The sequence below is a fragment of the Armigeres subalbatus genome, chromosome 2, assembly GCF_024139115.2.
Source record: "Armigeres subalbatus isolate Guangzhou_Male chromosome 2, GZ_Asu_2, whole genome shotgun sequence".
NCBI classification, from domain to species: domain Eukaryota; kingdom Metazoa; phylum Arthropoda; class Insecta; order Diptera; family Culicidae; genus Armigeres; species Armigeres subalbatus.
The window spans coordinates 459,145,169-459,158,879 of NC_085140.1; the positions used below are offsets into that span (position 1 = coordinate 459,145,169).

At 41.2% G+C, this 13,711-nt stretch overlaps 4 protein-coding genes across 7 annotated transcripts in view; 2 read left to right on the top strand and 2 right to left on the bottom strand.

Moving 5' to 3' along the window:
- LOC134213840 (protein HIRA homolog) overlaps window positions 1-13,711 on the top strand; it is a 296,687-nt gene that overhangs the window by 165,314 nt on the left and 117,662 nt on the right. The window contains exon 6 of one of the 4 annotated variants that reach the window (XM_062693246.1): window positions 208-226. The exons of the other annotated variants lie outside the window; for them this stretch is intronic. Coding sequence (XP_062549230.1) covers window positions 208-211 — 4 coding nt within the window. The 3' untranslated portion in view covers window positions 212-226. Of the gene's footprint in view, window positions 1-207; window positions 227-13,711 lie in introns of those variants that run through there. 4 annotated transcript variants of the gene reach the window in all.
- Window positions 222-940, top strand: LOC134213843 (ATP synthase subunit g, mitochondrial). The gene is made up of 3 exons (XM_062693250.1): window positions 222-325; window positions 393-448; window positions 560-940. The coding sequence occupies exons 2-3, from the start codon at window positions 409-411 to the stop codon at window positions 817-819; spliced, it is 300 nt and encodes a 99-aa protein (XP_062549234.1). The 5' UTR covers window positions 222-325; window positions 393-408; the 3' UTR covers window positions 820-940.
- Window positions 925-2,242, bottom strand: LOC134213842 (tubulin-specific chaperone C). The gene is made up of 2 exons (XM_062693249.1): window positions 2,103-2,242; window positions 925-2,049 (listed from the first exon to the last, which is right to left on the bottom strand). The coding sequence occupies exon 2, from the start codon at window positions 2,008-2,010 to the stop codon at window positions 967-969; it is 1,044 nt and encodes a 347-aa protein (XP_062549233.1). The 5' UTR covers window positions 2,011-2,049; window positions 2,103-2,242; the 3' UTR covers window positions 925-966.
- Window positions 2,208-2,897, bottom strand: LOC134213844 (protein CEBPZOS). The gene is made up of 2 exons (XM_062693251.1): window positions 2,572-2,897; window positions 2,208-2,498 (listed from the first exon to the last, which is right to left on the bottom strand). The coding sequence occupies exons 1-2, from the start codon at window positions 2,699-2,701 to the stop codon at window positions 2,344-2,346; spliced, it is 285 nt and encodes a 94-aa protein (XP_062549235.1). The 5' UTR covers window positions 2,702-2,897; the 3' UTR covers window positions 2,208-2,343.

Genomic DNA, 13,711 nt, shown 5'->3' on the forward strand with positions numbered 1-13,711 from the left:
TACCATTAAAAAATGGTCGTTTTTGCGAACAAAAACATTACTGTATCATTATTTAAGGTTACAATCATTTTATCATACATTTGACGATTCTCTGAATAATAATCGTTTGGTGTATGATCGTAATTTAGTACACTTTTTGGGTGAAATTTTGTTCTGTGTGCGGAATGGAAAGAATAATATTTTAAGTTATTTTTTTATGCGTGTAAGTTGATAATCAAATTTTAGTTCAGTGGATTTGGTGATCTGTCATCTGTCAGAGTGTAAGTCCGAGACGTCAGATTCTTTCGTGCTGGTTTTGGAACTCGGAAAACGATTGACCGAAAGCGTAAGTTGGATCAAAATTTAATTTTTTTTTCTCATACCCCCGACGCTAAATCATTCTATTTCAACAGATACAACAATCTTACGATGGCTTCTCTAGCGACCAAGGGTTCCACACTGGTATCGAGTAAGTTTCAATCAGTATTTCTGACAAACATCAATAACCTCCTCGCCCATTTATAATGGCCGCTGCAGATCTTGGTTACATAATTTATATTCCAAAAATATTTCCTTACAGCGCTGTTGAATAACGCTCGGCCAAAGTTCAACGTCTTCTTGAAGTATGCCAAGGTTGAGCTTACGCCTCCAACCCCGGGAGATATTCCAGCCATCCGCGATGGAATCGCTCGCATCGTTTCGGGTGCCCGCACCGGAGCATGGAAGAATTTGACCGTGAAGGAAGCCTGGCTGAACACCCTGGTCACTGCTGAGGTTTGCTTCTGGTTCTACGTTGGTGAATGCATCGGCAAACGTAACCTGGTTGGTTACAATGTTTAAGGCCATCATTAAGATAGTGTTAAGATTCGAGTCAGTGCGGGATATTTGGAAGCTGAGTTGGTTCTTGTAATAAGGAAACAATTCTTTCGAGTCGATATAAAAATATTACTGTAAAAGCAAAGCAAGAAGCATTTTTATTTAATCATTTTACAAAGTTTTGTAAGTTTGTTGGAACAGATTTTGATAGTTTTCCCAATCAGATACGATTCGATCCGGGTTCAGAATAGACCAATTTGGGGAAGGCTTATCCGTTGCTAACCAGTTAAAGTCGTCCAGTTCATTCCAATTGTTGACGGTGACGTCCAACCCAGACTTGAGGATATCATCATCCAATCCAGGGTAGCTATTATTATATTCTGCAACTTGAATTTGGTTACAATCTTCGATGATAGCTCGGGATGTCACTTTCAAATAAAGATCGCAATTTTTGGAGCTGTGACAGCGTAGTTGCTGACATGCAACGACAAACGTGCAATTCGTGCAATCATCCAGAAAAATGGACCTTGAGGTTGGACCGCAGATGACTAGACAATTCAGAAGCTTGGAGAACTGAAGGGAACCTGAGTGTCCTTCTAATTTAACGATGCAATCTGTCAAATCCGATGCCGTTACAGTTTGATCATCAACAGCAGAACGGGGAAGTACTATGAGCTCCTTCTTTCTGTTGGAGAATGTCCACTTCATTCTATCACCTTCCGCTTCAGAGTGTGCTCCCTTTCCGATTCTATCAATTGAGTCCTTCCCATCTTGATTGATTTTGACTGATTTCTTACTTTTGAATCCAAATTTCTTCTTAGGGATCAGCTCATTCTTCAGAGCGTCCATATTTTTGCACAGTTCGTTGATGGCGTTCTGACAGATTTTGATTTTGTATTCGTTGAGGAAAAAGGTGGACGTCGAAAGATAGCGTTGCAGATCGTATATCTCGTTCTGAACTTCGGCGAATATCTGCGCCTTCGATTCGCTAGATGAAACGGTATCCAATTTATTGTTGATTGATTTCAACTTCTGCTCGAAGCTGGAATCGAAGTACTGAATAGCTTCGGTCTCGTCGGCATCCTTTTGGCGCTCTAGTTTGGCTGCCTGGATTTGTATCCCACGTTCTTTGTGTCGACGATTTAGAATTTCTGTTATTTTCTCCTTTCCGCTAAAGCCACCGCCGGGATCGCTGTGGTCTACGATCTCCGCCATGTTTGTTTTTAATATACTTATTTGATAAAGTTGTTAGATCTGAAAAAATAATATAAAGTACCTTCTAGAGACAACAAAAAGTTCTGACATACCTCTGCACTATCTATTCGTTTTTCTTCTTTAAGTAGATAGGTTCAGGGTTCTCGCTTGCTTCCTTCAATTTCTGCATAAGCAATGCTTTCTTGGTCTTCTCCTCGTTTCCCAAATTGTTGTCTGCACGATGATGCCGTTTGAGTAGTTCTATTTTCTCTTTGCTTGGTTTGGTTACTTCGGAGAGTACGTAGCCGGCACCACCAAAGACTGCTAGATACAATATGGACTTGGTGTAAACATTCATGATTTGGTGCCGCTTTCACCAACAGCACGCTGTTGAACCCAAATCTGCTCGTCCAGACTACGGATTGCTGAGTCCCCGCCCAAAAACTCGCCTAATTGATAATAGCTTTCCAAAATCGTGGGATAGTTTTCTTTTACGTAATGTCTGAAATCTGTGGAAATCAGAGCAACAATAAAACACGCATTTTAATCAGCAATAGTTCTTGCATGCACATGTTTCCTTACCTCTGTTTGTATTCAATCGATACCAGCCCGCGTATGTGACACCGAAGCCAATCGCTTCCGCCGCAATCAGCCACAAAGCCGTCTTTTTGATCACTCTCTTGTAACCGGGACGGGAACTCTTATGAAGCATATTTCGGTAAAATTTACAAAGCAGGAAGCATGTCCTGTTGCACAATGAATTTTTAATCAAAACAGGAACGAATTCCAACTGTTTTGAACTCCGGGTATTGTTTCGTTTGATTGGGAATCGTCGCCAAGGAACCGAGTGTGATGTGACCAAAAACCTATAACAGGACAAGCAATCGGAGTTGCCCTTGATTATCTGTCAATGACGATGACGAAATTGTTCATGGAACATCATAACACGTGTGTAGTTGTATGTGTGTATGAATTTATTGACAAGTGGACCAACTACGAAGATAAATTCTTCACGCACAGTCTGACAGTTCCTTATGGGATTTTACTGTGGAGGGACAAGAAGGGGTGATTGGCGGCCATGTTTCACGCACAGTCTGACAGATAGCAATGAGATTTTGCCATAAGAGTGAGTAGAGGCATTACTTTCGTATTCGCGAATAGAAAATAGACTTTTTTCACATATAGAGGGTGCGGGTGCGGCATTTGCGAATAATGAGTAATCTCCACACGCTGTTCTTATTCTACCCATTTGTGGGTAAAAAGTCACCCAATCCAGCAAAACAAAAAAGCAGCTACCCATTTTTAAGTAAACATTTTATTTATTACCTGACAGTGCAGTACACAAAAGTCTTCCACTCAGCTCGGTCCTTGGCAGCACGCCGCCAATCACGCAATCTGCGGATGGTCCGCAAATTGTCCTCCTGATCTATACATCTTGCCCCGCTGTGCACCACGCCTTCTTGTTCCCGTCGGATCTGTCTTAATCTTCCGGACTACGATCAGACTCAGTGTCCTCGCAACGGGGGTAGAGCTGACCTTTGCTCTCCATTGCAAATTGTTTTTCGACACCTTGTCGCAGCTAGAGACATTATTTTATATTTCAATATCAAATTTTCAAAACGGCTTGTCTGCTATTAAAAACAACGGTTCAAACGGACATAGGTGAACACTTCAGCCACCTTCAGCTACTTGGTGATGGTGTTGGTTTGCGTGGGAGTGCTCTCAGATTCGACAAATCGACGTTTGAATCTTTGTTTACAATAGCAGATAAATCGTTTCTCGCGTAACATATGATTACGGCTTATAAACCAAAACCATGATTTTTGTTATTCTAGCATAAACGATTGCTTTGTAAACGATTCTTCATCCTAGGTAAAACTCCATACTTGATATTTCTTGAGAAACACATTTATTGCTGTTTTGAGTGAACGTCTCATGAACCATTTGCACCATAGTGGTTTTTAAGTCCTTTGTTGGCGCCCTTTACTACCATGCGGAATGTTTGCTTTGGTTTTTAGGCCGTTCACTTTATATTATTTATTTAGAAAAACTAGCTTCAAGTTATTTTAAAATGTATATTCTTACTAGGTTTTCGATATATCGCATAGCAGAACTGCTCTGGCTAACAAATCTACACTGAACCAAAACTTCCTCCTCATTACGACTGAGAGTTGATTTGCTCCCGCCCCTTAACGATAATAATACGCGTTTCGGATGATTATCATTCGCCTTCCCCTCTCGCTGGCGAATCGATGCGAATTGCTGTCATCTCATTTCCATCACACATATAGAATGGTTGCCATATGATATGCATTTCAATAGTGTCTGATGATGGTATTATTTCCTGATGATTTTAATCCACGCATGGAATGATTTTTAATCGCTCTTTGAATTCAATAATTTCGGGTATTTTTTGGGATAGATAACAGTAATTATTTCAGGCGAATTTTGCACATTTTTATTAATTTTCATTAGTTATCACAGATACAAGAAATATACAGTCGGGATTCGCTGGTTGGGATCTTAATACTTGGGTCACTTTTTAGTTGGGCCTCCGCTGGTTGGGCAATGGCCCAACTAAAAAGCAACCGTACGTCAAAATTCAATGTGAACACGGAAAACGGGATTGGGCGTCACTGGACATCATTTGTGATGTTCAAGTCGAAATACATGTGTTCAAATGGCTGTCAGTTGACCCAACTAAAAAACCGAATTCGTTAGTTGGGCCGAGGTCGTGGCCCAACCAGCGAATCGCGACTGTAAACATATAATATGAATAATATTCAACGGCTAATCTCTTCATTCGGCAAAACAAAACTGCTTTTGTCACACTGTGTCGCTTGTTTTATGCATTAAAATTCCAATCATTAGGCCCTAAAGCGTCACAATTATCCAAAATGGCTATGAAATTGTAATGGCTTCACGGATTCTGCGCTGAAGTAGCTGTCGTCGGGATTTGCCTATGTTTAAGAAAGAAGGATAAAGTGATAGCATAAGCAAAATGCTGCAAAGTAATAACGCAACAAAGAATTTTCATAAAGTACAATATGTTACCTACCTTTTGTAACTGAAGATGAAGGATTTACTGGTATCAAAACCCATTTTTACATGAACTTTCTGTTCTCGCAAATTCCGAAACAACTGCTATCTATCGTGGGTTTATTTTCTGTCAAGCTGGCAACCAGCAACTAAATCAGTCAACAATAGTAATGAAAACACTCGGAAACCGAATGATTGTCGTTTTGGGGCGCGATCAAAACAAATATCATCCGCTTGTCGAACGACGCTCTGATGCGATCTTGTATAGTCCGCAAATGAACTGATTGGACATCCGATGTTGATGTGCAAATCATTTTATTCCCAGATGATTGTTTTATGAATATTTGTGAAATCGGCCGTTGCTCTAAACTGTCATATGATAAAAGAAGGGGGAAGTTTATCGATAGTGGGAATTACGATTCAGACAATATAAGGCTGAGCTTTGAGTTCAGTGTAAACAAATCCGATGATGTTACTACACTGAACCAATACCTCCTCCTTATATCGACTTACAGTTGATTTGCTCTCGCCCTTTAACGAAAATAATTCGTTTTCCGAATGATACCCGAGCAAAGTCGGTTAACAAAATGAGAGCAAATAGATATTAAGCTCTGCTGTTGAGATTATATTGAAAACAAAATTTGATGTCAATTGCTAGTTAATACAAATTGATATCGCAAAATGTTTTCAATATGCATTCCTCAGTTATCATAATGATAGCAACTTTACATCAACTTATGCTGTCGATTATCTAATGTGTGTTTTACGAAAATGAAAAGCAATCTGCAAACAAAATATGCTGTTGTTGTTATGAATGCTCATAAAAAAAATCTAATTGAATACTCATCTTGTTATCAAATTTTAAAATCTAATGATATCAAATTTAGTAATCATGTTGATTTCATTGATAGCAAAATTTGTTTTCAGTATGATTTCGCAGTGTAAAAATATGCTCTCATTGCTGCTGTGTTAACCGTTAATCCATACAAAACGAGATCAACTGGAGTAATCAAATAATTTACATCAAGACAGCAAATTTTGATTTCAATTTGATTTCAAACTTTGCTCGGGTAGTCATTCGATTTCCCCTCCCGTTGGCAAGGTACTGCGAATGACAATCATCTCATTTCCATTGCATATAGAGAACGGTTGCCAGATGACATGCGGATGGTTAGTGTCTGATGAAAGCATGATTAACGGTTGATTTCAATCCATGAACAGAATGAGCTTTATTTCATATTTCAATGCAAAAATCTATTGGTTTCGGGTTTTTTGCACTTCGCTTCAAGAAAAATGAGCCAAATCTTTTTTTTGCTCAAATTTGAGAAAAAATTGTTTATTTCATATTTTTTTATTTCATATTTCAATGCAAAAATCTATTGGTTTCGGGTTTTTTGCACTTCGCTTCAAGAAAAATGAGCCAAATCTTTTTTTTGCTCAAATTTGAGAAAAAATTGTTTATGTACGTTTTAGCACTGCTGCTAATGGAGGCCATTTTTTGACATTTTCGATTTTACCGATTTTGTTTTTCTTTTTATTCCCGTTATCAACGCTAATTTATTGCTTTATTATCTGCCCATGACAACAATAAATTCTCAACTTTTTGATGACATGTGTGTAAATGTAATAATAACAGAAAAGAAAATTTAAAAAAATGTTTTAGTGTCAAAGTGCGCAGAATTAGGAGCCGCGCAGAATAAGGCACGCTCACGGTACTTGTGAGCAATGCTGGCTGCCAAAACTTCACCATAATTTACATGCTAGTTTTATCGCAATTGTCAATGAAAAATGTTCATGTTTTATCGTGTTTTTCTGGGTTTTTATTGATTTTTAAGATGAAAATCAATATAGGTATCAATAATGAGGGTATGTAAAATCGTTTCAAAGCATGATTCGATCTGGAATTGTTTTTAGGTGATCCATAATGAAGATATTAATTGCTAGCTTTTTTTACCTTTTTTACAATAATATGTTTTACAAAATTAAACTTTTGATTAGGTTCTAAGCCCGATCAAGCAACAAAATTGTCAGCGTTGGAAAGATTGAAGTTTCCTCAATAAGCTCCACGAAAAACATTTCACGCCTCCTCACGCAATCGTGAGTTGTTTTTAATTGAATATAGTGAAGTTTTCTAAGAGAAGCTAGGCGAATATATTAATGATTTTAAGCGACAAAGCTCATAAAATGGTTTGATTTCAAAGAAGAGCTGGACTTTGATGAAAAGCATACGAATTTTTCGGATGTAAAAGGTTGTTAAGAAATAAAGCGGTTGAAATGCAACGAATTTATCTGATCTGCTCCATTGATTGTAATATCAATACATTATCCAGGGACTTTAACATTATCCTATGACAAATTGATATAGTTGAAGTGAACAAACGAAGCACATTTTCAGCAATCTTAGCAAGTAATAATTAAAGAATGAAAATTAACATAAAAACCATACTCATTGACAGAGTCAGAGGAGGACACCACTCGTCCCAAGCACGCTGTAGTTCCCAAAGGCAGCGTTCTTACGCCAAGTGGTGCTTTACCTAATAATAACAACTGACCGCCGGTGGTCATACTTCACTACTAGTGTAATACAAAGAGCACAAAAGCAATAAAATACGCTTTACTGTTAATTTGATGCCACGGTGTGTTTGTCCGAAGAGGCTTATTTTCAAAAAATCAGTATCTCTAAAACACTCACTACACGAAAGTATAGGGTTTCCTCTTTCACGTAAGTGCATTTTTTAAATGTTCTATCGGGGGTCATTTTTCCATACATTTTTGGGGGGGTTAAATCGGCTATTATTTAAGATTTCCTTGGAATTTGCACCAAAAATAGTGAAAAAAATAAAAAATGTTCTAGATCCCCCGATAGAACATTTTAGTTTACCCACTATATGAAAGAGGAGAGCATATACTTTCACGTGGTGGGTGTTTCAGAGATACTGATTTTTGAAAAATAATGTTTCCCCATAGACACACCGTGATGCATTTACAGCCGACAAAATGATTGGCATAGTTTTGGCCACGCTTTTATACTGCGTACTCCTATGTGCGTTGGTTTCCTGGCCTGCTGGGATCGGTTGGCTGTTCGAAGCGTACGATATGACGTTCGAGAGTAGAATGGCTCTGGTCTTCAATAACAATTTTTTTCAATAAATTCATTTTTATTCTTATTTTTTTGACTTTTAACAATAATTTTACATGGCAAATGGTTGACCGAAGGGCCCTTCAACTTTGATTTTGAACATTTTGTTTTTGTTATAGAATTGGGTAGTATTTTTTATAATCATATCTATTTTATCCTTTATAAGGAATTGATTGATTTTGAATTTGATAACTGTTGAGTACGGCCCTGCCGTACATCCGCACCTTCTCATCCAATATGCACCATTTGCTCACACCAACGTACGTAGGTATATTTCGTACCTCACGCCCGAGATCGTTGGATAGGTGTCACAGGTTGGGAGGTATTGTATAATTAAAACATATCACTCGTCAATAGAAACGTCTCGTGGCATTTAATGTTAGCTCGAACTAAAAAGTGAAATCTACTTAATCTATATTCTACATCTTCGGTTGACTTACATAGCTCAATTTAAAGGTAATAATAGTCTATTATGAATTAGTGCTAAATTGAAATTATTGAAAACTTTCTTCTCTTAAATAGTAAAAGTATACAGCTGAATTATCTCTAACCTTAAACCTACGATACACTAGACCTACATGCAAAGTTACAGATATTAATGCATAAGCATCATCAGTAGGAATTCCGTAACCGCCTAGCCTATTCGACACACTGTGACTGTACCTATTCCGTGAACCCTGCATGGTGGAACTAAACGTAAGTGATAATTGGCCAGAATAACTTAATGAACTGAAACTAATTGTAAAAGTAACTATCTTGGACCTAACTATACGTATATTGTAAAATGTTACAGGAATATAATAATACTCTGATCAATGAACGTAATACCAATTCATTCGGTTGTTCTCTTTGGTGTTATTATATCGGAAATCATCTCGTGCAATTAGTTGGCAAGGCCAACATTTTATTATATTCGTTTAATTTAATAACGAATCTAATCGGTCGCATACGGTCATGTCGAACAAAGCTCGGTCAAATAAAGGCAGTAAGAGTGGTGGTCACCGACGAAACGGTAGAACTGGAGGCTTCATTTCCTGGACGATCGTGCCGAATATGCCGCGGAGAAGACAACGAGGAGATGGTAAGATGTGACAAGTGCCTTAAGTGGTCGCATTTTGTCTGCGTTGGAGTGACTCAAGCCATCGAAAGTGAACCGTGGAGCTGTGAAAACTGTATGAATCTGGTTCAAGCGCCTGAAAAGCAACCGAATCCAAGCGACGGCGGTAACTCCCGCGGTGGAGCCAAGAAGAAACAGTGCGTTGCAGTAGAAGGTGACCCTTCCATCCAGCCAAGTGACCTGCTGACCCCGAAGTCGTCGAATCCAGCCAAGACAGGACAACATGAGCACAAGAAGGACGGAAAAAGAAATCGTTGAAAGGGAAAGGCCAGGAGTACAAACAAGTCCATCAAGACCAACAGCAGTTGCCAGGAGGAGTAGAGAAGCCTGTGAATGTTATCGTCAATACAGGCATGCAGAAGGACCGCGAGCGAATACTGGTGAAGCCACCAGGAAAGGCGAATTCGGTGTTATCGCACAATAGTCGAGCGTCTAATAGTTCACTCGCCAAGCTGAAGCTACAGAAGCTGGAAGAAGAACGGGCTCTGAACGAGAAACGTCTGGAGCAGGAGCGTGCTTACCTAGAAGAAAAGTACGAACTACTGGAGCAGATCGCTAGCGAACGCGGATCGGATGCGAATAGTGAAGTGGACATAACGGAAGGATGGCTTCCTCAAGCGCACTCCAGTAACCACTCACAATTAGCAGGTGAGCCCATCGCTGATCACCAATCCTTTCATCTCACCGTTAATCCCCCTCGTTCAATTCCGGACCTCGTTCATCGCAACGTTGATCTACCACAACTCATCTCTAATCTCTCCGTCAACCAAGGTTACCGCCATCCCAGTGAAAGCAACAACGAACTACGTGGCATTCATCGTGGCATCCCGCATCAAATCAACCGCCTACCGGAGCGCGAGGAAGACAACTGCTTGCTAACCAAGAAACAGTTAGCGGCGCGCCAAGCAATTTCCAAGGATCTGCCCCAGTTTTCCGGCAATCCTGAAGATTGGCCTCTTTTCATAGCGACGTTCAACAATACAACGACCATGTGCGGATACACGAACGATGAAAACATTTTTCGGTTGCAGAGGAGTCTGCGGGGACGAGCCTTCGAAGCCGTGAAAAGCCGATTGGTACACCCTTCCAACGTTCCCGGCGTGCTAAGGACTCTAAGAATGATGTTTGGACAGCCAGAAGCTATTGTTCACACGCTTATTGAGAAAATTCACTCCCTGCCGGCCATTAGAGAAGAAAGACTGGAGACACTAGTAGACTTTGCCGTAAACGTGGAAAACTTTTGTGCGACCGTGGACGCCTGCGGACTGGATGAATACTTGTACAACACAACCCTCTTGCATCAGCTTGTTGGCAAGTTACCTCCAACAATCAAGCTGAATTGGGCACAGTACAGGGTTTCCCTAACCGGAGTAAACTTAGCAGCTTTCAGTACCTGGATTTACTCTCTCGCGGAGGCCGCTAGCACAGTGACTATCCCGAGCATCTCGAATCCCAGACCGGTGCGAAGTGACAGAAGCGGAATAAAGAAAGGGAATGCATTCGTAAACGCACACGTCGTAAGTAATTCGTAATCATCGTCCACAACTAATGATCCTAGCGGAAAGGTTCACACTCATAGTGAGCAGTGTCTCGTTTGTGCAGGAACCTGCAGAACAATTGAAAAATGCAAGCGCTGCCTGGAACTTAGTCAGGACTCACGTTGGGCTATAGTACGAGAGTTTACACTATGTCGCCGTTGTCTCTGCCATCACAATGGCGTATGCCGAGCTAAATTATGCGGTAAGAATGGATGTCAGTTCAAGCACCATGCTTTGCTGCACAACGACCAAAAACAGCTAACATCGCGTGCGTCAGAGATGCCCTTACCTCGCGCAATAGCGCCTCCGATAGTCGACAGCTCACAACCCCCCAGTACAGGAACCAATTGTACAGCTTACGGTTGCCACACGCATCAAGCCAAGTCAAGCGATATATTGTTCCGCTACCTACCAGTAGTGCTGCGTGGGAAAAGCAGTTCGATTCGTACTCATGCATTTCTCGACGACGGCTCCGATTTGACGTTGCTCGACGAAGAGTTAGCCGATGAATTAGAACTGGGAGGCGCAGTTAAATCACTGTGTCTGCATTGGACCGGTGGTGCGCAGCGCCAAGAAGTTAAGTCAAGAGTTATCGAATTGGAGATAGCCGGCGTACAACAAGGATCCAAGAGTTTCACCATCAGTGGCGTGCGTACAGTAAATGAGCTTCTACTTCCGTATCAGACGATGAGCATTGAGGAGTTATCATCGTTGTACCCACACCTGAAAGGACTTTCGGTCGATTCATACTTCAACGTTCGACCACGGATTCTAATCGGGCTAAAGAACCAACATCTTAGCCTTGCCCTCAAATGCCGCGAAGGCAAGCCCAACGACTTTATTGCTATTAAGACGCGGCTAGGCTGGACGGTGTGTGGAGGAGGCATTTCAGAAGCTGCAACCAGCCCAGTGCACTCCGTCTACCACACCGGTTCCTGTGAGGAATATCACAAAGCAGATGAGGATCTACATCAGGTTGTCAAAGAATACTTTGCTATCGATAGCCTAGGAATCATGAAAACAAATGATGCAATCCTCTCCGTCGACGATCAACGAGCGCGATCTCTTCTCCAATCGCAAACCAAGTTTACAGGCGAACGCTACGAAACCGGGTTACTTTGGCGTTTCGATACAATTAGGCTGCCGGATAGCAAAGCAATGGCTCTGCGGCGGTTTCTGTGTCTCGAGAAACGCATGCAGAAAGATGAAATGCTCGCTCAAACTTTGAGGAAGAAAATGGCCGACTATCTGAACAAAGGCTACATACGGAAGCTATCCGATGAAGGCCAACAAGTTACGTCAATCATTTCCATGTGTTTGGTATCTTCCAGTATTCCGTCATACATATACGTCATGTGCGTCATGACATTCGGTGCTTGTTGCTTCCCTAGTAGCGCCCATTATGTAATGACCTCGAATGCAAAACCCTTTACCCAGGATTATCCCGCAGCCGTAGAGGTTTTTGAGAAGCAACACTACGTAGATGATATGTTGGTGAGTGTAGAAACGGAAGAGCACGCCATCAATCTCGCCCAGGACGTCAAGTTTGTGCACTCGCAGGGTGGGTTTGAAATCCGTAACTGGACCAGCAATTCGCAACGTGTCCTAAAAACTCTACGTGGAAGTAACGTCGAGGAAAAGAACCTAAACCTTTGTTTAGAAATGGAGACTGAAAAGGTTTTGGGAATGTGATGGAGTACAGCTGATGATGCATTCACCTTTAAAATCAACTGGAACCGCTATGATCGAGACCTGTGGCGAGGAACATTCCCCCTACAAAACGAGAGGTTCTCCGGGTCCTAATGACGATCTTCGACCCGCTTGGACTCATCGCGCCGCTCCTTATGTTCTTGAAGATTTTGCTGCAGGAAATCTGGCGTAGTGGTATTCAATGGGACGAAAAGATCGACAACAATACCTTTAAACCGTCTAAGACGAATTAAGTACTGTCCATTTAATTCCACTAGTTAATTTTCGTAATCTTTGCAGATACGTATTTCGACCACAACTGTGTGGTCGTCTTCAGTGTCTTGTACTTGACTCGACTCGTACAAGACACTGAAGACGACCACACAGTTGTGGTCGAAATACGTATCTGCAAAGATTACGAAAATTAACTAGTGGAATTAAATGGACAGTACTTAATTCGTCTTAGACGGTTTAATACATTCCACTAAAAGAGCTTAATATATTTTTCTGAACAATACCTTTGCTAAGTGGCGAAGCTGGTTGCAAATCTTGCCTCAGGTTGAACAGGTACAAATACCTCGGTGCTTTCTCTCTCGATCTGAATACGGGTATAATAATGCACAATTGCACACATTCGTTGATTCGAGCGAAAACGGTATGGCTGCAGCGTGCTACCTACGCATCATACATAATGAATCAGTTCAATGTTGTTTGATCGCCGCCAAAACAAGAGTCGCTCTCTTAAAATATCTATCGATTCCTCGGCTCGAGCTCATGGCTGCAGTTATTGGTACAAGACTTTCCCAGGCGGTCCTTAATTCTCTGTCTTTCACTGTAACCAAGCGGATCTATCATACAGATTCCAGAGATGTAATTTGCTGGATAAACTCGGATCATCGGCGGTATACTCCATTTGTCGCCTGCCGAGTCAGCGAGATTCTGGAAACAACAAATCAAAACCAATGGCGTTGGGTTCCGACAAAGATGAACGTCGCTGACGACGGCACGAAATGGGAGAAGCTCCCAGACATGACCCCTGAATCCAGATGGTTCAACGGTCCGGACTTTCTACGGAAACGAGAAGAAACTTGGCCGTGTCAACTTGCAAAAGGTAGCACGACAGATACCGAACTGCGACCCTGTGTGCTAACCCACTTTACCGTGTCAGATCCAGTAATCAACGTCTCCAGCTGGAAACGA

Bases quoted from the DNA above. Each gene is read 5' to 3' on its own strand.
- LOC134213843 (XM_062693250.1), top strand. From the start codon at position 409: ATGGCTTCTCTAGCGACCAAGGGTTCCACACTGGTATCGA. The intron at 449-559 runs GTAAGTTTCAAT...ATTTCCTTACAG, and splicing joins GGGTTCCACACTGGTATCGA to CGCTGTTGAATAACGCTCGG.
- LOC134213842 (XM_062693249.1), bottom strand. From the start codon at position 2,010: ATGGCGGAGATCGTAGACCACAGCGATCCCGGCGGTGGCTTTAGCGGA.
- LOC134213844 (XM_062693251.1), bottom strand. From the start codon at position 2,701: ATGCTTCATAAGAGTTCCCGTCCCGGTTACAAGAGAGTGATCAAAAAG. The intron at 2,499-2,571 runs GTAAGGAAACAT...TGATTTCCACAG, and splicing joins TCGATTGAATACAAACAGAG to ATTTCAGACATTACGTAAAA.